This window comes from Kogia breviceps, chromosome 14, assembly GCF_026419965.1.
Source record: "Kogia breviceps isolate mKogBre1 chromosome 14, mKogBre1 haplotype 1, whole genome shotgun sequence".
Lineage (NCBI taxonomy): Eukaryota > Metazoa > Chordata > Mammalia > Artiodactyla > Physeteridae > Kogia > Kogia breviceps.
The window spans coordinates 55,860,949-55,882,887 of NC_081323.1; the positions used below are offsets into that span (position 1 = coordinate 55,860,949).

Sequence of the window (21,939 nt, forward strand, 5' to 3'; positions counted from 1 at the left end):
AAGGGAAAGAATGAATAGAGTACTTGAGTTGGATTAATAGAGACTGGCAGGGAGTTGCTTGGCAAGAGCAGAGAGAGAAACAGAGGAGGGGAAGGGAGGGGGAGACCCCTTGGATCTCCCAACCACCACTGTGGCCACTATGAAGCTGCCCATTCCTTTTGCATAAGTCACTGCCTTCCCCTGGGGGTAAGCTGACAGCCATGAAAAATGCCCACTGCATTATTCATAATAGCCAGAAGGTAGAAGCAACCCAAGTGTCCATTGATGGATGAATGAATAAACAAAACATGGTATATACATACAATGGGATATTATTCGGACTTAGAAAGGAAGGAAATTCTGACACATGCTACAACATGGATGAACCTTGAGGACATCGTGCTAAGTAAAATAAGCCAGTCACAAAAAGACAGATAGTGTATGATTCGGCTGACATCAGGTAGTTAGAGTAGTCAAATTCATAGAGACAGAAAGTAGCATGGTGGGTGCCAGGGGCTGAGGGAGGGGGACTGAGAAGTTAGTATTTAATGGGGACAGAGTTTCAGTTTTGCAAAATGAATAGAGTTCTGGAGAGGATGATGGTGATGGCTGCACAACAATATGAATGTATTTGATACACTTAAAAATGATTGAGGGGCACCCCTGGTGGCGCAGTGGTTAAGAATCCGCCTGCCAATGCAGGGGACATGGGTTCGAGCCCTGGTCCAGGAAGATCCCATATGCTGTGGAACAATTAAGCCTGTGTGCCACAACTACTGAGCCTGCACTCTAGAGCCCACAGCCACAACTACTGAGCCTGTGTGCCACAACTACTGAAGCCCGTACACCTAGAGCCTGTGCTCTGCAACAAGAGAAGCCACTGAAATGAGAAGCCCGTGCACTGCAATGAAGAGTAGCCCCCACTTACCACAACTAGAGAAAGCCCACGTGCAGCAATGAAGATCCAACACAGCCAAAAATAAATAAATAAAATAAATAAATTTTTTTTTTAAGTGATTGAGGAACTTCCCTGGTGGCATAGTGGTAAAGAATCCATCTGCCAATGCAGGGGACACGGGTTAGATCCCTGGCCTGTGAAGATGCCACATACCGCGGAGCAACTAAGCCTGTGCGCTACAACTAATGAGCCCACGTGCCTAGAGCCTGTGCTCCACAACAAGAGAAGCCACCACAATGAGAAGACCGCGCACCGCAATGAAGTGTAGCCCCCGCTCGCCGCAATTAGAGAAAGCCAGAAAGCCCATGTACAGCAACGAAGAGCTAACGCAGCCCCCCAAAAAAGGAAAGATTGAAATTTTGTGTATATTTTACCACAGTTTTTTCAAAAATGCCTACTGCAAAGAAAAATCAAATTTGACTGCCTCCCTTTTTCTTCATTTCTTTGTTCAAAGCACCAACTTCTGGGCAAACTTCTCCCTTCATCAGGCAACATCCTGGGAGTTCCCAGAGGAGGAAAGACTCATGGCTGTAGGATACTTCTTGGCCCGGAAAGGTCCCAGCGATGATGAAATTTTTTTTCAATTTCATGGATCCTTTTATAAGGCAGATTCCTTTTTGAAGCTAGAATATGGGAGTGGGAGGTGAGGAGAGGAACTCCCAGACAGTCCTGCAGACCCTGGGTGTAGTCTGAAAGCTATTCTATAATTGTCTTAGTGTTTGGGCCTTAGGGGCAAGGATTTCCTCCAGCAGACACAGACCTGTACAGCCCCGTCTGGGACAAGGGCAGCTGCAGCTTGGAGGCCTCTGACCGAAGCCTCAGACACAGTACCTCTCCCTGGGTTTCTGAGGCATCAAAACATTCAAATTCAGAGAAGCACTAATGGCCCGGTGGTACCTGCACAGGGATTTGTGTGCATTCCTTAAAGCCCTTTTCATCATTTGCAGTACTTTCATGCCAACTCACAATGGGTTGGAACTCAGAAACCTAGTATTTTGCTGATTCGCTTGACAGCTATCTCAGTATGTTTGACAAAGGTCAATCCTGCCAACTTGAGAGACCCGCCCAAGGCAGCATGGCTCCATTTGACCCCCACTGGCACACATGCTGATGGTGGGATTCTGCCAGAAGCAAGACCTGTGGTCCTTCATGGAGGCAGGTGCAGCCACTTAGCAGGACCTGGCCTGGAACTCTCTAGGACATTTCTAATTTCACTGGATGACTCTAAGGCTTTTTCTCCAAAGGGCTCATTCTACTTTGCCAGTGGCCACTTTTAATTTTACCATCAAGGACACTGGGAGTGTCACAGGCTGATTGCACAAACCCCCACAACTTTGAGGGGTGAATGGACCCGAGTTCTTCTCCCTTTTTTTCCTCTACAGCATCAGCAGTCAGTCCAGCCCCCTCTATGGGGCTCCGTGGCCACCCACTAGGTGGGTGGCCCTTGGCAATCCCCTGTCCTATGGGGCCCTTCCACCGTGAACACTGCCTGTGCCCCTGCAGGAGGGACCATCCTGGTGGGCTCCCAGTCTCCCTGTCCAGCGTGATGAACCTAAGACAGTTGAATCTGGACAACCACGAAGTATCACTGGTGGGGCCTCCTCTGAGTGACTGGCTTTGGGGAAGGCAGCAACCTCCACTCTTGCATTTCTTCCTGGAAACTTCAGCTGGGAGATACCACTGGGCGAACTAGCCCTGAGGGCATGTGTTCAAAGGTGCATTCTGTCCTGGCAAAGAGCTGAGATCACAATTTTTTCCCAGCTTGTGGATGACATCATTTTAGGAATAAAAAATGTCCATCAAATCTCAAGTCTACTGGGTCTATTGCTTACGAGAAAGATAAGTGAGAATGAGTTTGCCTGAGAGACTCCACAGGGTGAAAGGCAGCTCTGTTCTATGTGTGCTGGCATGCATGTGCACGCGTGTGCCTGGGCCAAGCCGATGGCCCTGTACTTCCTAGAGCTGCCATTCTCATGCGACGCTTGGAGGAAACGGAGTGGCTGTGTGGGAGGCTTTGCCTGCTGGGAGGCCTCCTTCCCTGCTTGGCATGGCTTCCTGGTGGCAGCAGGGTCCTCTCCTTCAATACCTGCTCTGTGCTGACAAGACCCTGCCTCCCTGAAGGACTGGCCCTTTGCCTGGGCACCCTGGGCCTCTACTCCAGACAGAGCCCTGCCCAGATGGTGCCCTGAGCAACACCTGGTATCAGGCCCCACCCGGCAGGTTGGCAGCTTTTGCAAAATTCTCGCGGAGACTGCATCTCCTCAGGTGTGAAGAGGGTTCCCTCAGTCAGGATTCTCTGGTCCAGCGGGGGATCAGAGGACAGGTGGAGATGCAGACCGTTGGGCATTTTCGCTGACTCCTAGGGCAGCCTCTCTTGGCCCAGGCACAGGGCGGAGGAGGTTGTTGTCCATCAGCATCACCGGGGCTCGTCTAAGTGGCGAGTGCTGTGCCTGCAGTTCAGGAAACAGGAGGGACAGACTGACCCTGGCACTCACTCCCCAGGAGCCAAAGAACAGGCAGCAGTGTGTTCACATGGCCTGGAAACTGGCTGGGGGGCAAGGCACCCCTCCTGCTTCTTTGTTCGCTTCACAATCCACAGTTTTTTATAAATGCACTTCCAGCCAGGATACCTACCTGCACCAGACAAAACTGTGGGGATGCCCTTTCCAGGTAACTCAGGGCTTTCAGCCCAGTGGGGCTGCCCACAGCCTCGGTTCTGCCTGGACTCCTGTCCTGTCTAGGGGACCCCAGGTGAGAACCACTCGCCCAAACCCCCTCTCCCCATACCCATGTTTTATCGTGAACATTAAGACTAAGGCAGTTTTCCGGTCAAGATGGTCTGGTCTTGGTCCCATGCAGCCTGGCTACTCAAAGCAGATGAGGGCTGGCAGCAGCGGCCTCACCTGGGAGCTTGTTAGAAACACGGAATCTCGGCGCATCACCCCGGCCCTCACCCCCACTGGCCTTAGTTCTACAGAATCAGGATGTTGGCAAGATCCCAGCTAACCAATCCACATGCACGTTAAGCTTGAGAAGGAAGCACTGTCCTGAGGACACGTGGCGGTGGAAGATCGTGTGCTTCCTGAACCGTGGAGCAGCCCGCGATCCAGCCTGGGAACTAAGATGTGGCGTGGCCAAAAAAAGAGAAACGTTAATAAGAGGATTTCTTGTTGCTGGCGCAGAGCCGCCGTGGGACCCATGATCAGACAATAAACCCCATTTCCATCACTAAGCACTCTCTAGGAGTTGGGTGGGAGGTGGGTTAGGGTCATCTACACTAGGAGCTGGGAGCTGTGGCCACTACAGTTGACCAACACTGTCAACATTTCTTCTCTGACGCCGAAGTGAGCCAGTGGGCACCAGACACAGGCAAGCTCAGGCCCACACAGTCCTCTGTGAAGACCTGGTTACCACATACCACTGTCTGCCGTGTTCAAGGGGCTACAATGTACTGCAACGCCCCTGCTTTGCCAGGGTACCTCAAAGTGGGCTCAAGGGGAACCTGTGGAATAGGAGGGGAGGCAGGCGTGTAGGAGGGTTTTCAGGGCTGAAGAGCTCCTCTCGAACGAAAGGGGAGAGTGTGGCTGGGGCCAGCAGCCCATGTCAGCCCTTGGTGCTCATGAATTCAGGTAAGTCGGTCCCTCTGTTCTCCCACCTCATGGCTGGGCAGAGGGGTGGACACGCGTTTAAATAGCACTTGTTACCTGATATCACTACCTTTCACGAGGCCAGGAAGGCAGAAGAGCTCGCTCACAGCCAAGGCCAAGGCCCTGGTGTCATCACTGCCCCCACCTCACAGGCACCTCCAGCCCACACTTGCTATGATCTGGTCTCCCACTCCGAGGTCTCTTCCTGACCCCCTTTGATACCACTTCCTAAGGCGTTCTGTCAGCGCTCTTTGAATCTTTCAGTTTAGTGAAGTAACTTCAGTCATATCACAGTCAGTGGATCTGAGTCCATCCTCTATGGAGAGGTGCGAGCTCGTTGGAAGCATCATTTGCATCCTCAGCTCCTCATCAGGGTCTCTCAGCCTTGTCTTTGTCAGCCTGGGTGCTACATTCACTTATGTTAGTATCTCATGACTGACCCATTTCCCTGCTCTTGATTTTGCAATGAACACAGGATGCCCTGGGAAGGTGCCATGTGGCTTTATGATCCCCGGGGGACACTGGCCCCAGCCCCATGCGCTCCTGCGCCATCCACCTGCTGAGGTGGCACCACCACAGTGTCTACTTCCCAGCACTGGCCTTGTGTCAAGGACATCCTGGCTTCCCCCCGTCTGCCACCCATATTCAACTCCTTTCCTTTTTCAGAGTAGCTTATTTTCTCATGCAGTTCTAAAAGCACATTTTGGCTCAAATGAAACCTTTTGGTTCCAATTTACAGCAATCAAAAGTTGTGTGTCTTCAGCCTGAGATCTTAGAAGCCTCTTCACCTCATGTTATGCAGCCATTGCAGCCTACTCCTGTTTTTAACACACTGAATTCTCAAAAACATAATCAAACACACGCACCAGACAAAATCAGCTGAACCCCTTTATCTTATGACTGGCTGCTAAGCTAATTCTACAGGTTGTTAGCCAACTGGAACCATCTTTGAATCCAAGCAGTTTTACCAGCTTTTATTATAAACACCAGCACATTTCAAGTTTCCTCTTTTATCCCCCCCCAGGATTTCAGGCAACTTTATTCATGGCAGAAGTTCCCTCTTTTTAAAAAAAATAATAAGTTTATTTATTTTATTTATTTTTGGCTGCGTTGGGTCTTCATTGCTGCATGCGGGCTTTCTCTAGTTGTGGTGAGCGGGAGCTACTCTTCGTTGTGGTGCGTGGGCTTCTCAGTGTGGTGGCTGCTTTTTGTTGCGGAGCATGGGCTCTAGGCATGCGGGCTCAGTAGTTGTGGCTCGCGGGCTCTAGAGCGCAGGCTCAGTAGTTGCAGCACCTGGGCTTAGCTGCCCCACAGCATGTGGGATCTTCCCGGACCAGGGCTTGAAACTGTGTCCCCTGCATTGGCAGGCGGATTCTTTTTAAAAAAAAATTTTTTTTTTAAATTTAAATTTTATTTTTGGCTGCATTGGGTCTTCGTTGCTGCGCATGGGCTTTCTCTAGTTGCGGCAAGTGGGGGCTACTCCTCGTTGCGGTGTGTGGGCTTCTCATTGCAGTGGCTTTTCTTGTTGTGGAGCACAGGATCTAGGTGTGGTGGGCTTCAGTAGTTGTAGCACGTGGGCTCAGTAGTCATGGCTTGTGGGCTCTAGAGCGCAGGCGCAGTAGTTGTGGCACAGGGACTTAGCTGCTCTGCGGCATGTGGGATCTTCCCAGACCAGGGCTTGAACCTGTGTCCCCTACATTGGCAGGAGGATTCTTAACCACTACACCACGAGGGAAGCCCCAGAAGTTTCCTCTTTTTGATCACAAATAAAGGACTTTTTTCTCCTCCTAAGTAGACACCATGTGAGACACCGCGTCGGGGCTTTCCAGCTCTCACAGAAACTTCCTTACGCCAAGTGCCAGGTTAGCATCAGCCCACACCCTTGGCCTTATCCTTTGGCAACAAGATTGCATGGGACTCCAAGAGGATGAAGTCGGCACAGTTTTGGATTCTGGGATGACCTGAGACTCCCCATTGGCCAGGTTAAAAGGGCTGCATATCTGAAGTGTGGGCCTGGAGCTGCTTCTCCAGGGCCCAGACGGCTCACACTTCTTGTCTGAACAGACTCAGTCCAGGGCTTTCCCATCAGTGCAGAAGGCAACCGGGAAGAGGGTCACGGACACGGGACTTGAGCACGTTAAGTGAGGATGGCACGTGGCCATGGAGGGCCTGGCCCTGCTTCCCTTTGGGGATGGGTGGGGATGGGGGTTGGTTGGTAGCGAGATGGCGGTCTTAGTCTTACCTGGCTAAATCTACAACATTAGAACAAGATTCGAAGCCCTGTGTTACAATTAATTTCTTAAGAGAGTTTCCTCAAATTTAGATTCCCAGTTCAAGTGTTTTGAAAAGATTTCTGTGAATACAGGGCCAAAAGTAAAAAGCTATTTGGGCTGTGATTTCTAAGTCTGACATCACAACCCCTCGATTAAGACTACCCTTGGTTGGGGGACAGGGGAATGAGACAGGACTCCACTTGCTTGTGCCCTGAGAGGGGGTGCACAGACCAAAGAATGAATGTCAGCTCTCCTCGTGGTGGTCTTCCTCATAGATGTCATTTTTACAGCATTCAGGACCTCGAGTGTCACTCCCTCAGTTAAGGGCCCCTGGAATTGGACTCAGAGAGGAGGGGTGGACCAGGTGGCTGAGTGCAAGTGTCAGTCGAAGCTGGAGGCCTCTACTCACCCCAGCAGGGCTGGTGGCCAGTGTTCCACATCGTTCCCCCAGTGGACCCCAGGGCAGCACCTCGCTGTGTCTAGAGGAAGTTGGAGAAGGCAGGGCTGGAGCTACATCTGCCCAGCCCAGTGTCAGAGGCCACGGCGGCAACCTCCCTCACTGAACCAGGATTTGGGGGCAGGCCAGGAACCCCCTCTAGTCCCCGGAACACCCTTTGCATCAATTCTGGGAATGGCATGTAGGAGCAGGTGTAGAGTGGGGGTGACTAAGACGGGGAGTGTGGAGAGGCAACAAACTGGTTTCAGGGACACTTGTGTCCCCGGCTCTGGGTGAGGTTCTTCCATCAGCAGCAAAGGAGGGCCCTCCAAGCCTTGGCTGAGCCCAGCTGCCACCCTCCCCCACCGCCCCTGGCCACCAGGACCGCGGCCCCCACCTCTCCTCTGTGAGCAAACAATCAGAATCATGTCTTACAAAGAACAGACTCCAAAAATATATATAAATAAATAAAAACCTTAAACATTCTTACAGGGATCTTAAAGAACAGAATACATGTTAAAAACTTCAGTAATTTATATCAATTTTAAGCGGTACTTTATATACAATGGGGGAAAAAAACACATGCATAGTCCAAATACAATGTTGAAAACAGCATTTTCATAACAAAAGAGCTGGAACACGAAGTGTTAACACCATGTACATGAATTCAAGGACCACCCTTTTTGTCTGTTGCACACAGTTTATTTAACAATATGATATAAGAAATGAGTTGGTACTTTACCATTCTATACAGTGATTGAATCTTCTTGAATTTTCTTATTTATAGTAATTATAGCGCTTGCATGATTTACACTAGAATTGCTTTTCCTCATTTCAAGTTTCACATAGAAGAAAGAAAAGAATGCTTCTTCTCTATTAACATTAGCATGGTCTAAGAGAGTGATCATCCCTATTTTTTGTCTAAAACCAGTTTTATCAGAGAAACAAAGCAACAATTTCTACATCTGCAAGACAAGAGTTTGGCTTAAGCCAGTATGTATAGATAGATGTGTGTGTGGGTGTGTACGTGTGTGCGCTCAGGAGCCAATTCCTATCATCCAGGGGTAATACTTGGAGACGCCCACAGAGTTCACTATAGAAAAAATCTTCCCGCAACGTCAGAAAGTTATCGGGATACATTATAAGCTTGCATTATTTCAGGAATCAGTTTCTGAATATTATTTTTCTTCTCACTTTTAAACATAAATGTTTAAAGTCTTGAAAATACAAATAAAAAATATGAATATAATGAACTTGTTTTTCCCATTAAAAAAAGGCATGAGTCACCAGCAATGACGACAAAAAGAATCCAAACAAAACCCCCCTCCCCCCAAAACAAAAAACAAAAAAACAAAAAAACAAAAACAAAAAGAGAGAGAGACCAGATATTTAAATCAACTGGTTTTTAACAAAAAAATATATTCTTTGTATTGTTTCTTTAAACAGCAATCTACCCTTCCATGGCTTGGAAGTAGCAGTTCCATCTAGGAATAAAAAGAGCCCAGATGCCTGGATTTCAGTACAAAAGGTCCAAGAACATGAAAGGGAAAAAAAAAAAAGTGATGCTCTCACAATGCTACAAACCCTCCACAAACTTTTCTAGAGTGTCTCCCGTGGTGTCGCCGACCAGAGACAGCTCATTGGACAACGCACTCCTGTTGGGGGTGTTCAGCTGGGGGAGCATTGCACTCTGTTCGGGGTTCCCCAAGTGTCCCTGATCTATGGAGCTGGCCATGGTAACTGCGAGTCCTGGGTGGGGGGAACCAGTCTGGGGCGAGACGTGGTGTGGTGAAGGCTGGGGCTGTATCCGTGGCGACGGGCTGGAATGTGGAGGCTGGGACTGGGGCCGCGGAGACTGGACAGGGGCCGGAGACCGCACCTGGCTACTGAGGGATGTGGCCATCTGCTGGCCGGGGAGGTGTGAGGCCTGCGGCTGTCCTGAGAGCATGTGCTGCTGGGGGCTCATGGGATTCGGCTGGCCCGGGGACCCGATCTGCTGCTTCATCTGCTGCTGCTGCAGAATCCGCTGCTGCAGGGCCTGCTGGATGTTGGGGGTGCTGTCTGCGCCCAGCCCAGGCTGCCCCATCTGGCTGAGCTGTCCTATCTGGGCCGCCATCTGGCCCATGGAGCTGCCCTGGATGGGGAGGTGCTGCTGCATCCGCTGCTGTTGCATGGCCGCAGGGTAGCCTCCAGGTCCCTGAGGCTGCTGGAACTGGCCGTGCCCCGCCATGCCCCCGGCCATCCCGGCACTGCCCTGCTGCTGCTGCTGCTGCTGCTGCTGCTGCTGTTGCTGCTGCTGTTGCTGCTGCTGCTGCTGCTGCTGTTGCTGCAGGAGCTGCCTTCGCAGCATCTCTCTGTACTGTGGGTTCATACTTGCCATGCTGGGGTTGTGCCCTGGGTTCATGATGTTCAGGGCCTGGCCCTGGGGGTTCAGGCCGCCCATCGCCGGCTGCTGTGGAGGCACGCCGGGCCGCGGCCCACCGGCTTGCATGGCATTCAGGTTCTGCAGGCTAGGCTGCTGGTGCAGGCCGGGCTGGGGCTGTAGGCTGGGCTGGGGCTGCAGGCCGGGTTGGGGCTGCAGGCCGGGCTGACTGGCCACGTACTTGGCCGTGCGCTGTTTAATGAAAGCTGCCATCAGCTGAGGGTTGGACTTGAGGATGTTGAGCACCTGCTGCTGCTGCTGTGGGGAGCTGGGGGACTTCAGGGTCCGAAGCAGGTCCTGTAGGGCGCCGGGCGAGATGCTCCGGGGCGGTTGCACGCTGGGCATCCGCGGCCCGGCCACGGCCGGCTGGGCCTGCATGGACATCACGGGTCTGGGCATGCCTGGCATCGGCTGCTGCTGGGGGATGGGCGCCTGCTGCCACTGCCCAGGTGGCAGGTTGGGCACGACGGGCCCGCTGACCTGGTTGGGTCGGGGAACGTTCAGGCCCACGGGGGCCATCTGGCTCACCGGGGTCACCATGCCCGTGCGCCCTGGGGGCATGCTGTTGTTGATGTTCACCCGGTACAGGTGCTGCTGCTGCTGGGCCTCCCGCTCAATCTGCCGGGCCGCCTCCACTGCCGCGGGTGGGGGCTGGGCGGGGGGCGGCGGGGCCGGCACCTGGTTGGTGGGCTTCCCGGTGGACACCGTTGTTGGGGGCTGAGTCCGGGCCACACTGGGGAAGCCAGCTGGTGACATGTTCACAGGTGAGGGCTGCGGCTGGGCGGGGGGCTGTGGCGTCTGGGGCGTGCTGGGCTGTTGCGTGGGGGTCCCGGGTGGTGCTGAGGTAGGGGAAGGCAGGCTCTGCTGAGGCACGTTGCGGGTGTTCATGGTGGCCATCCGCCGGCGCATGAGCTGGGCCTGCTGCAGGCGGTGCTGGATCTGCTGCTGGCGGAGCTTGTGTTTGATGTTGAGGCAGAAGGGCACGGGGCACTTGTTTTCTTGGCAGTGTTTGGCATGGTAGCAGCAGAGGGCAATGAGCTGCTTGCACACTGGGCAGCCGCCGTTGGTCTTGCGCTTGCAACCCTTGGTGTGCTGCACTACCCGCTTCATCTTCTGGCAGGACGGCAGTGAGCAGTTGGCGTTGCGGCACTGGCAGGCGTGCACCAGGGACTGGATGCAGCGCTGGATGCTCAGGCGCCGCGACTCCTGGGGGCTCTTGGACTGTGGCTCACCCTGGCTGCTGCCCTCGTCGTCCAGGCCCAGCCCCCACTTCACCATCTTGTGGGTGTGGCTCTTCGTGTTGTAGCAGTTGATGCAGAGGTCGTAGTCCTGCAGGCGAGGACAAGGGACAAGCCAGCGTCAGCACGCGGCCCCGACCACCAGCTCCCCCCCATCCCCATGAGGCTCACAGATGCCAAACATGTCTGCTCCCCTGAAACACTCCACAGCCCAGAAATTCCAGAGACCACCGGTCCACCTACTCGCCCTCTTCTGGGGGCCCCTCTGCCTTCTCCCAACCTGCTAGCTCACAGTGTGTGAGGCTTTGTGAGCACCCCGAGGCTGGGGCCACTATGCTCTGGGGCTGCTGCGGGTGACCTCAGTGCATCCCCAGAGCTCTGCCGGGCAGCCGGTGGGCAGGCACTGGGGCTGAGAGGCCTTTACCAGGAGGAAGGCCCTGGGCTCGCACCATGGCAACATAATGTCCCCTCCCCAGGTTTCTAAAAGCTGTACCTGAAGACGGAGACCAGAAAGCACTAGATCTGGAGGATGAGCCCTGTGGCCAGGACTGCTAACCTTCTCAGAGCAAGGATGTGAAAATCCCCACAGTGCAAATTAAGAGAGAGGACAAAAGGAAGCTGGAGAGAGTGGCAGAGAGATGAGGGCATTATAGAGGCCTCCTCCCTCTGCCCCCAGAGAGGACAGAGCTGCTGTTGTGGAGTGCTCGACTATGGGGACTATCTAGGCGTTGACACCAGCCAGGTGAGGACTGGGCAGGAGGGGAGTCTGACTACCTGCGGGGGTAGGCAGAGCATGTGATATACCCTGTGCGAGTGACCAGTCTGTGCCAGGGACAGGCCAAGACGCCCACAGAGGGGGTGCTGGTGTGGTATGACCACGGGATCCACCAGGACAAGGGAGGAGGGGCTCAAGACCCCTGACCAAAGGGACCCAGCCTGACAACAGCAGGGAATCCCGACCTCCTGGCAAGCCTAGACTGGGAGCACTAGAAGAGGAACCAGTCAGAGTCCCAATGGAACCAAAGCACCACCGTGCTCTCTTCTCTCTGCCCTCCCACCCTGCACTGAGAGGCCTGTGCAAGTGCCTGACACAGAGCTGGTGTTAATGAAACACAATAAAATAACAAAGTGCCTTGTGATCATCTCTGCATCCTGGAAAGGTCAGCACAAATGTTGCCTCCCAGGGAAGCTCACTGGCTTCCCTCCATCCACTGAAGACCAGCTTCCCCCACACCCCAGACACATGCCGTTGGGACCAGGTTGGGACCAGGCTGCCCCATAGGCAGACACCGGCTGCTCCTTGCCCTGGACGGCTGGCGATAAGCCCCAGAACAGGCTCAGGGCAGGAACCCCACCAACATCGAGAGAAACCCCAAAACACAATCTCAAAACCAACAGTGGACTAGTGGAGTGGACAGATGAGCATTCATCTGGTCATTTTCTCCCTAGAAAATGCCAACTGTCTAAGAGTTGCCCTGAAACACACACGCACAGCCCGAGAGCGCCATGGGCCTCGCCAGCTCTGCCGCCAGCTCTGCTGGCAGCTCTGCGCGGGTAGGTGCCCCGCGCTCACCTCGCACACAGTGCAGTGCCAGCGCGTCTCCACGTGGTGCTTGCATTCGTTGCAGGTGTAGACGAAGCGGTCCTGGCCCTGGGTGTGCAGCTCTACCAGCATGCACAGCGTGGACCACTTGGAACGCCGCAAGGAGGAGAACTCCCAATGCTTGTCCCGGGCCAGCGTGAGGAAGGCGTCCCGCCCATCCATGAGGTCACAGCTGAGCAGGGGGTCGGGGTCGACGATGGGGGGCAGCGTGTTGATGACGGGCCCAGCGTGGAGGTGGATCACAAAGAAGACCTGGGGGATGGCAGGGGAAGAGCAGCGTCAGCCCCGCAGAGAGAAGGACCGAGCCGACTCCTGCTGTCCCCGGGGCTGAACTGTGTTGGTGACAAGCAGCGTGGTGTTGCCAGGCTAGGCCTCCTCCCCCGCACTTCGTCCGCCCCCACCCCATCCCTCCCACCCCCACCTCTTTGTGCTTCTCCATCGTGGCATAGAGCTTCTGGGACAAGTCGTTGGACACGTTGGGCATGCTGGGCTTTTTCTTGTTGGCTCGGCTGATGCTGCTTTTATTCTTGTTGGTTTTCTTGTTGTTCTTTTTCTTGGCGTTCTTGCTGTCGCCCTGGCTGCCCTGCAATAAGACTCAGAGCTGTCGGCCCTGCCTAGCCTCCTGCTCCAATGTCCAGCAGGGAGGCCACCAGTTCCTGCTGCGGGGGCTCCAGGGAGCTGGGCCTGAGGCAGGAGACCGCTGAGCAGACCCCTACCTGCCTGGGCACAGGCTGTGTGCGTGGCTGTCAACACTGCTGCCTTCAGAGGAAACCGCTAAGGGGAAGGAGATGATTATGGAAGCAGGGCCTGGGCTTGGCCAGGACCGAATGGGTACAGTGGTGACAAACATAAAGCAAGCACTGCCTGTGCCACAACAGCCGCACATCACGTGGAGGCTGGAGGGAAGAACACACCTGGGATGCTAGTTGGGATCTAACCACTGATGGGGTGGAAGCCGTTTCTCCTGGTCCTGTTTTCTACTGGCTGGAGGAAGGCACTCCTCCTCGACGGGCACACAGCCAGGGCTGTGTCCCCCTCAGAGCCCCTCTGTGGCAGCTTGGCCCGCAGCACAGACTCTCCTCCCAGCACCCCCTGAGCCCTGGATGCCAGTGCTGACTCAGGCCACCTCCTGTGCCTGGGTGTCTGTCCGGCAGAGGCAGAGGAACCTGGGTTCACTAATCGGCTGTGGTCTTTCTCCCACAGGCACTCCAAGTTTCCAGTGAAATCCAGCCCACCCTTCCAGGTCAGCTTGAGGGAGGGACCTGCCGGCATCTCTCCAGTCCCTGAGCAGCAGCATCTCCAGCCCTAAATCACCCAATGTTCCAGGGGATGACGGGTCCTGCCTCCAGGGAGGTCCAGCAAACAGCAGGCAGAGAACGATGACCACAGCCCTCAACCTCTCCTCGGGACCCACCTGTGACATGAGTACTTGTCACATCCTCACCCACGCTTTCTCCATTTTGGAAGGGGCTAGGGATGCTGTCTTGCAAAAAGGACACACCCTAAAGCACATGCTGCCTGGCACGAAGCAGCCATGCAGACATTCAACCCTAGACCCCTGGCTCCGGATGCTGGCTCCACATGCAGCCCCAAGCCCTCCTGGGGGCCCCAGGCCTGCACAGCTGGTAATAGGCATCTTGAGATTAACACATCTGCAGCCAATTCTTGACTTCTTCCGCCAACTGCGCTCTCCCTTCCTTCTCCCCTTCAGGGAGACGCAGAAACACTGACTCAATTCTAAGGTCCCAGACCCAGCAGGCAGCCTCGATCCAGGATCTTCCTCATGTGCCACAAAGATGCGCCCTAAGTTCTGAGGTTGTTACTCTCAAAACACATCATACGCTGTTCACTGCCGACAGCTACGAATCCAACTAAACCACCATCATCTCTTATTTGAACATGTGAAACACGGCACACTCGCTCCCGACTCGGACTCTGACACCCTCCTCCTCCTGCTGGAGGCTCCTCCCCCTGGATCTTCTGGGTTCCTCTCACCAGTCTCTGCTCAGGTGCCACCTCCCCCAGACAGGCCCTCCCAAAGACGCTGCATCTGCCCTCATCCCTCGTGTCTGTTCTACACCATCGCAGCATGCACCACACACTAGGACACACACCCCTTGAGGGCAGGGATGGAGACCTCTTGTTCCCACTGCACCCCTCAGGACGGTGCCTGCACATGGCGGGGACTCAGTGACCAGAGTGAGTGCACAGACGCGTGAACACCCAGTGAAGAGTGGGGGGCAGTTTACAACAAGGAGAGTGAATGAGGCCTGGCAAACAAGAGTCTCCTCCTCAACTCATTTCTAAAGTGAACTGACTGGTTCCTGATCATGACACCCGTCTCTATCTCCATCTCCAGCACCTCTTCTGGGCTCCCTGGCAGGGCGCCCTCTTCTCTCATCTTGCCATGTCTCGGCCCCACTGTCCTGCCCAGAGATGCTAGAGCAAGCCCCTCTGTCCACCCAGTAGGTGATGTGTCTCCAGTTCACCCAGCACCCAGTGTGGGCTGTGCCCCCAGGCCCAGGCCTGCCCTGTGGTGGGCGGTAACATGGTGAGGTTATGTAAGAAAACACCACCACAGACAAAGGAGGCCATGTCTTGAGAACCGATCAGCCCACACTCACTCCCTGACCTGCTAGAGCACAGCCTTTGGCACATGCGCTGGGGCCCTTAGGCTTTACCTCTGGGGTCTCACTTGCCGCGGTGCTCTCCTCCTTCTTCCTCTCTTCTTCCTCCTGTTCCAGCTCCTTAATGCTCTCTTCCAACACGTTAGGCCAGAAGTCACCCTCGAAATAGGGCAGTTCCTTGGCACTGGTGAGCCTGTCTTCAGTTGCTTGTTTGAAAATGTCCTGGAAAGTGAACAAGCACAGCGGTAAGACGACGGGAGCTGGCTGACACTCTGGGGAGGGGGCTTGGGGCCAAGACATGGAGAGGGGACCGCGCACTCCTGAGGTGCATGGTTTCACAGGCTCTGCCGCCACTTCTCTTGGACTGCCAACTGCAAATCTTGACAGACAGCAGAGAAGTTGCTTCTTAGTTTGTGATTTTAAAATTTTTTAATTTTTGCTTTCCAATACTCATAAGTAGATATCATGTGAGCACAGAGGGAGACACGTGAAGATGTGGGAGTCAGTGGTGAGGAGCCCCCTGCCCCCAGCGGTGTGGGCACCTTATAATCATGGATGATGCGCTCGGCAAAGGCCTTGTCCAGCATCTTCTTGTACCACTCCTGCAGGCGCTTTGGCTTGGGGATTTTTTGATCCGGGGGGTGGCAATGGAAGATGTAGTCGTCTCCTTCACTTGGGGGACAGGCCCAGATGTGTCCTGTTACATACCTGCAGGACATACACACAATTCAGATGGAAACAGTGAGTGAAATCATCCCTGCCTTTGAGGAGTAACAGCTGAGGAACACAGACCAAAGCAAGGACAGAAATAACTATGAAGAAAAACAACAAAAAAGAAATTACAAAATGCTTCTGGCAGAACACGTGAGAGGCCTAAGAGAGGTTCCAAACCACTGTGCTGGGGAAGGGGGTTAGGGTAAAGCCAAATCTCTACAGAGTGCAAACGCAGCCTGGAAATTGGCCCTACGGTACCTCCCTCTTGGGTGTGCATGTCAGGCAGGGGCTAAGGCTGCAAGGGAACCTGTGACATAGGCGAGAGCCTGGGAAGACGGCAACGCAGCAGGTGTATCAGACGGCTTGTCCCTACGGTGGATGTACTAAATTTCCTATCTACTTTCTCCTGCACATTGGAAAGGAAGGTGAGTATTTCTTTCTAAGGGGTTAAAGACAAAATAGATCTCATTCATTCTGCTCAAGACACTTCAATCAAACATCTCTTTTCCAAATTTGGGAAAGAAATGTGATCTAGAACGTAAGAAGAGAGACAGGAAAAGAAGTCAGACACAAGAGACCACAACTGGTAGGATTCCGCTTCTATGAATCATCCAGAAAAGGCACATTTATGGAGACAAAAAGGAGATTAGTCACTGGGGGCAGGGGTCCAAAAGGGATGAACGGCAAATGGGTGCAGGGATCTTCACGGGGGTGGGGGGGATGAGAATGTTCTGAAACTGATTTACCATGACAGCTGCATTACTTGGTAAAGTTACTAAAGATCACTGAATGTACACCTGAAGCAGGTGAATTGTATGATACATAAAATATGCCTCAATAAAGTTTTTAAAAAACAGACTAGAATGGAGAAAAACACAGAAGTCAGGGAAAGAACATGAGCTGTGCTGGGAGCCCCAGACCCAAGTGGCCCAACAGAGCATCTGGCTGGAAGGGTGCTCTGGAGACCCCTGAATCCATTTAAGGACATCAAAATAAAAACACAAAAAACCTTAAGAAATACTTGTGTTATTTCACAAAATACACAGTGAAAATTAAAAATGGAGTTTTTATTAGTTCTGAATAATTTGAATTAAACTCACCCCAATTTCTTCACGTACTCTAAATATCCAATAAGGATCTCATGGTAAACAGCTGTTCGGAGGCATCGGGGTCGGAAGAAATGAATACTGTCCAGATAAGATATGTACACACGCCTAGGGGGCAGGGTGAGAAAGAAATTAATTCAAAGTTCAGGTTATCTCCCAAACTTGAAACCAAACACCAGCATCTAAAAAAAGCTCCAGAAATAAATTCTGTTTTGATAGCATTTACACTGGCCACAAACAGGACATAAGAAATCTGCCATCACCAAGCTCTGCTACCAATCAATAAAACACAATTCAATTTCATCACTGAACTATGAAGCAATGCCATCACTCACCATGGGGAACCGTGGAGAGATCAGGGCAAATTAGGAAAAGCCACTTCTAATTCCTTCTCACCCAGATTCTTGACTGAACATGAAATAACTCTCAGCAGAGCTGTGACATTTTCATAGGTGCATCAAAGAGAAGCCCAGCCTGTGCAGCAGTCCCCACCCCCTTCTCCATAGGTTTACCTGCCCCAGGTAAGACAGGGGCAACAGCAAGACCAGGATCAAAACCCATGTGTGCTTACAACACAAAGCACTCTACAGTCATCAAAACTGTTCACTTCCCACTGGCTTAGCAGAAAACGAACTAACGAAACTAACTAGTAGTTCTCTAAGATGTTTAGAGCCCCGGTTGCTAGCACAACACGTGACACGCACCCCAAAGGAACTAGAGGATTACCTTGTATTTGGAGGGGGGCAATCAGAGCCATACTCTTGGACGTGCATCCCAAAGAAGCACACGTCCACTCCATCAATTTCCTCAAAGGCAAAGAGTGCTTTGGTTCGATACGGGAAAGATTCAGACATTTCCCCAGAATCCACAAACCTGAAATAAAAAAGCCTGATGTTTGCATGCATCACCACCATTTACAAAGTGCTTTACAGACGAGACCTGCTGCCGTAAACCCGCTCAGTGCAGAGAAGCTGGAGGCAAGGTCACCGCTTCTGACCACTGGCCCAGAGCTCCTCCACTGGCCCAGGCAGCTCGGAGACTTGACCCCATTCTTCGTGACACTGCTTCACTCATACAGGAATTCCACCTCCCCTGATGAACGCGGGATACTGACAGAAGGGTGGCTACATGCTAACTGATGAAAAGCTTTCAAATTATGCAAACTCTAAAGCTTTGCCAGAAAGCAAGGCTCTGGTTAACCACGTGGGGTGCCCACTGGAACGTCTGCACACAAACCGTGACTTCATCCCGGGCTTGACCTCCACCGTCTTGTCTGAGCTGGCCACTACGCGGACAAACACCTCCCCGGCTTCAGGATGATTCTGTCGCCGCAAAAACTTGTTGACTCGGTCTTCCAAGTGGTTTCCCAACCGTGTGGTCTGCAGTCCTGCAAAGTCCAGCACAAGCAGATGAGAGGGCTTCGGGAGGGTTGAGGTCACAGAAACCACCTCTTTCAGTGTAGTCTGGTATTTTAAGGAGTAACAGAAGGGATCTAATGTGTCCTATGAGGTAATAAGCATTTTATAAAAGAAAGGTGGACGCTGGAATCTCAGGCATTCCATGCATTGAAAACTGCTGTCAAATGCCCAATATTTCCATCTTTTTCTAACTGTAAGGGGCAGAAGAGACACAAAGGTGGACCCAAATCTGAAAGAAGATGGGCTCTGGGGTGAAGCAGGGGAGCAGGCACGAGGGAGCCACAATGGGTCCACCCTGCCTCCTGCCTCACATGCCCAGCCCCTAGTGAGACAGAGATCTGGCCCTGGCTGCACCCACACAGATGCTTGGTGTCACAGCTGTGCCCCAAGGCTGGAACGCAGACTTGAAGAACTCTTAACAGAAATGGGGAGCCTGCCACTGCTTTCCCTGGAAGGCAGGGCTGGCACAGCCTCAGAGACAGGATGGCACAAATGCCCCTTCCTGCCCAGCTCTGATGAGAGCCCTGGTGCAGTCTGAGACAGCTAAGCTAGCATGCAGCCAAGGGCTACCTCGCTCTGTGAGCATTCCAATCCTGGGTGGCAAGGGATGCTGTCCCAGGAGGCAGACCTGCCCAGCACCATTGCTGGTGGGCTCCTCCGCCCTGCCCCTCTGTACCCTCCCTTTCCCAGGGATGGGCCAGGAGTTACACAGCATATAAATACACATACAGTCATAGCATAAAAAAACTCTGTGTATATTGGGATAAAAGACTAGACAAGAAAGCTGCAAAAGATTAACAGTGACTATAGATGATAGGATTTTAGACGATTCCTTACTGAGGTTAAGAAATATCTGCAAAATTTAGGCTTTTTAAATTTAGTTTCTCTGCAATAAACATACCAATGGTGGAATTTTTTTGGTATATAAATTATACCTCAATAAAAGTGATTAAAAAAAACTTACAATGGCAATGAAATAAAGACCCCATTAAAAAATAAAAACTTTAAAAGCTACAAACATGAGCGAAAGTAGAATTATGTTTCACACTCTGATACACGTGCACACTTTCCACAGCTGTTTAGTCATGCTCTGGATCCCCTTATTTCAACCTCCCACAGCTGAGATAACCATCCTGAGAAAAGAGAATTAGGTACAAAGGACTTACGACCATCTCATCTATTCTTTGTGAAGCCCAGAAGAAAATTCTCACGTTCTTGCCCTCCCTGTACTCCCGCCCATGCTGCTGCTGAGCAAGTTTTGTCCCCTCATGAGGTGGCTTCCAATCCAGAAAGGGAGGACACAGCTAAGAAGGGCCACCCTGCGCTGGTGCAGGGAGATCCCCGTTCCCCTGTGAAACTACGATTACACACATTATGATTTTCACATACTGAAGGAGTAAACCTTCAAATTTAGGTCTTTATATTTTTCCCCCAAATTACTTGAATTACCTGTACTAAAAATACAGGGGTTTTTTGAATTTTTTTTTTTTTATACAGCACGTTCTTATTAGTTATCTATTTTATACATATAAGTGTGTATATGTCAATCCCAATCTCCCAATTCATTCTACCCGCCCCCCCGGCGCTTCCCCCGCTTGGTGTCCATACGTTTGTTCTCTACATCTGTGTCTCTATTTCTGCCCTGCAAACCTGTTCATCTGTACCATTTTTCTAGGTTCCACATATATGCGTTAATATACAATATTTGTTTTTCTGACTTCACTCTGAAAATAGTTGTTTTATTTTTTTAAATACATTTATTTATTTTTGGCTGAGTTGGGTGTTCGTTGCTGCACGTGGGCTTTCTCTAGTTGTGGCAAGCGGGGTCTACTCTTCGTTGTGGTGTGTGGGCTTCTCACCGTCGTGGCTTCTCGTTGCAGAGCATGGGCTCTAGGTGCGCAGGCTTTGGCAGTTGTGGCGTGTAGGCTCAGTAATTGTGGCTCGCGGGCTCTAGAGCACAGGCTCAGTAGTTGTGGTGCACGGGCTTAGTTGCTCCACGGCATGTGGGATCTTCCTGGACCAGGGCTTGATCCCGTGTCCCCTGCATTGGCAGGTGGATTCTTAACCACTGTGCCACCAGGGAAGCCCAAAATACAGTTTTTATTTATTTATTTATTTATTTTTGTGGTACGCAGGCCTCTCACCGCCGTGGCCTCTCCCATTGCGGAGAGCAGGCTCCGGACGCGCAGGCTCAGCGGCCACGGCTCACGGGCCCAGCCGCTCCGCAGCATGTGGGATCTTCCCGGACCGGGGCACGAACCCGTGTCCCCTGCATCGGCAGGCGGACTCTCAAACACTGCGCCACCAAGGAAGCCCTACAGTTTTTAAATGAGACAATTATGATGGTCTGGTCACGAGCACCAAACTGAACGCTGTGAAGAGGGCTGGAGAAGTGCTCCGCTGTGTCCCCTGAGAGAAGAGCCATGGGCTTTACACATGGGACGGCACCGTTTAAACCTGGAGAGCGGCCAGCACGCGCTCAGAGACTCAGTACTGGGGAAAGAAGGGCTGTTCTCATGCTGCGGTGTTATGCGGAGGCGTCCTCCAGACCATCAAGTTCAGGCACTGAGGGCGGGCATTTCTGCAGCAGCCCCTCCCACTAGGCAGCAGGGCCCAGGCCACCCTCACTGTGATGGTGCCTTGGGCTTCCCACAGGGTGGCCACGTGCTTTGGTTTAGGTTCCCATTTCCACTCCCCACAGCCCATCATGCTGCAGTGGATGGCCCTGTACATGCCTTTAGGCACATGAGCAAATATCTTTGTAGGAGACATGCGTCAAAGTGGAACTGCTGAGTCTAAAAATGGACATTTAAAATTGTACCCGACCATGTATATTTTTGGCCATGGTGCATGATGAGAGCCTTATATTTCCCTTTATGTGATCAAATTCTTCAGCCTTTTGCTTTCTGACCTCTGGGCTCTATCCTTTCTAGGAAGGTTTTTCATAACTGAACACAGTAAAAACACTCTCTTACTCTGACCTCCAAAGCATTTGTAGTTGTTACTTTTCGTCCCTTTAGCCACCCGAGTTGTGCTGTGCATGTGGCGTTAATGGGGAGGTGGTTTTGGGTGAATAGTCAGTTGTTTAGTATCAGTCTCTGACCAGCAGCTGGAAGATATTTTCAACGTAGTCGTCCCTCCACACCCACAGGGGACTGGTTCCAGGAACCCCTCAGGCACCAAAATCCAAGGATGCTGAAGTTCCTGACATACAATGGTGCAGTACAGAAGGCCCTCTGTACCCACAGGTCCCACATGAGTGGACACAGAGGGCCCACTGCACTAAGTCAGTGCAAATGAGGCAACCTCTCTTTTATGACCAACAGACACTTACAGAGATGATGCTAATACACATTCAAATCAAAAACCAAGGGGAGACACACCACCTCTAAGGTCCTCTTCTGTTAAGTGAAGGTTCTAAATCTTTGAAGCTCATTTGCCAAAGGTCCACATATCCCTCTCCACCATTCTCTGGACACTAGGGGAGGGTGGGGGCTGGGCCAGTTCTCAGGTTCTCC

At 52.3% G+C, this 21,939-nt stretch overlaps 1 protein-coding gene across 2 annotated transcripts in view; it reads right to left on the minus strand.

Moving 5' to 3' along the window:
• Positions 1-7,809: 7,809 nt before the first annotated feature.
• The window catches only part of CREBBP (CREB binding protein), a 132,872-nt gene continuing 118,742 nt past the window's right edge, over positions 7,810-21,939 (minus strand). For both annotated transcript variants that reach the window (XM_067013924.1, XM_059037418.2), the window contains 8 exons: positions 18,240-18,390; positions 17,730-17,876; positions 16,998-17,111; positions 15,726-15,891; positions 15,238-15,405; positions 12,978-13,139; positions 12,527-12,808; positions 7,810-11,044 (listed from right to left, as the gene is read on the minus strand). In XM_067013924.1, the coding sequence (XP_066870025.1) occupies positions 8,870-11,044; positions 12,527-12,808; positions 12,978-13,139; positions 15,238-15,405; positions 15,726-15,891; positions 16,998-17,111; positions 17,730-17,876; positions 18,240-18,390 (3,365 nt within the window). In that variant the 3' untranslated portion in view covers positions 7,810-8,869. The remainder of the gene's footprint in view (positions 11,045-12,526; positions 12,809-12,977; positions 13,140-15,237; positions 15,406-15,725; positions 15,892-16,997; positions 17,112-17,729; positions 17,877-18,239; positions 18,391-21,939) is intronic.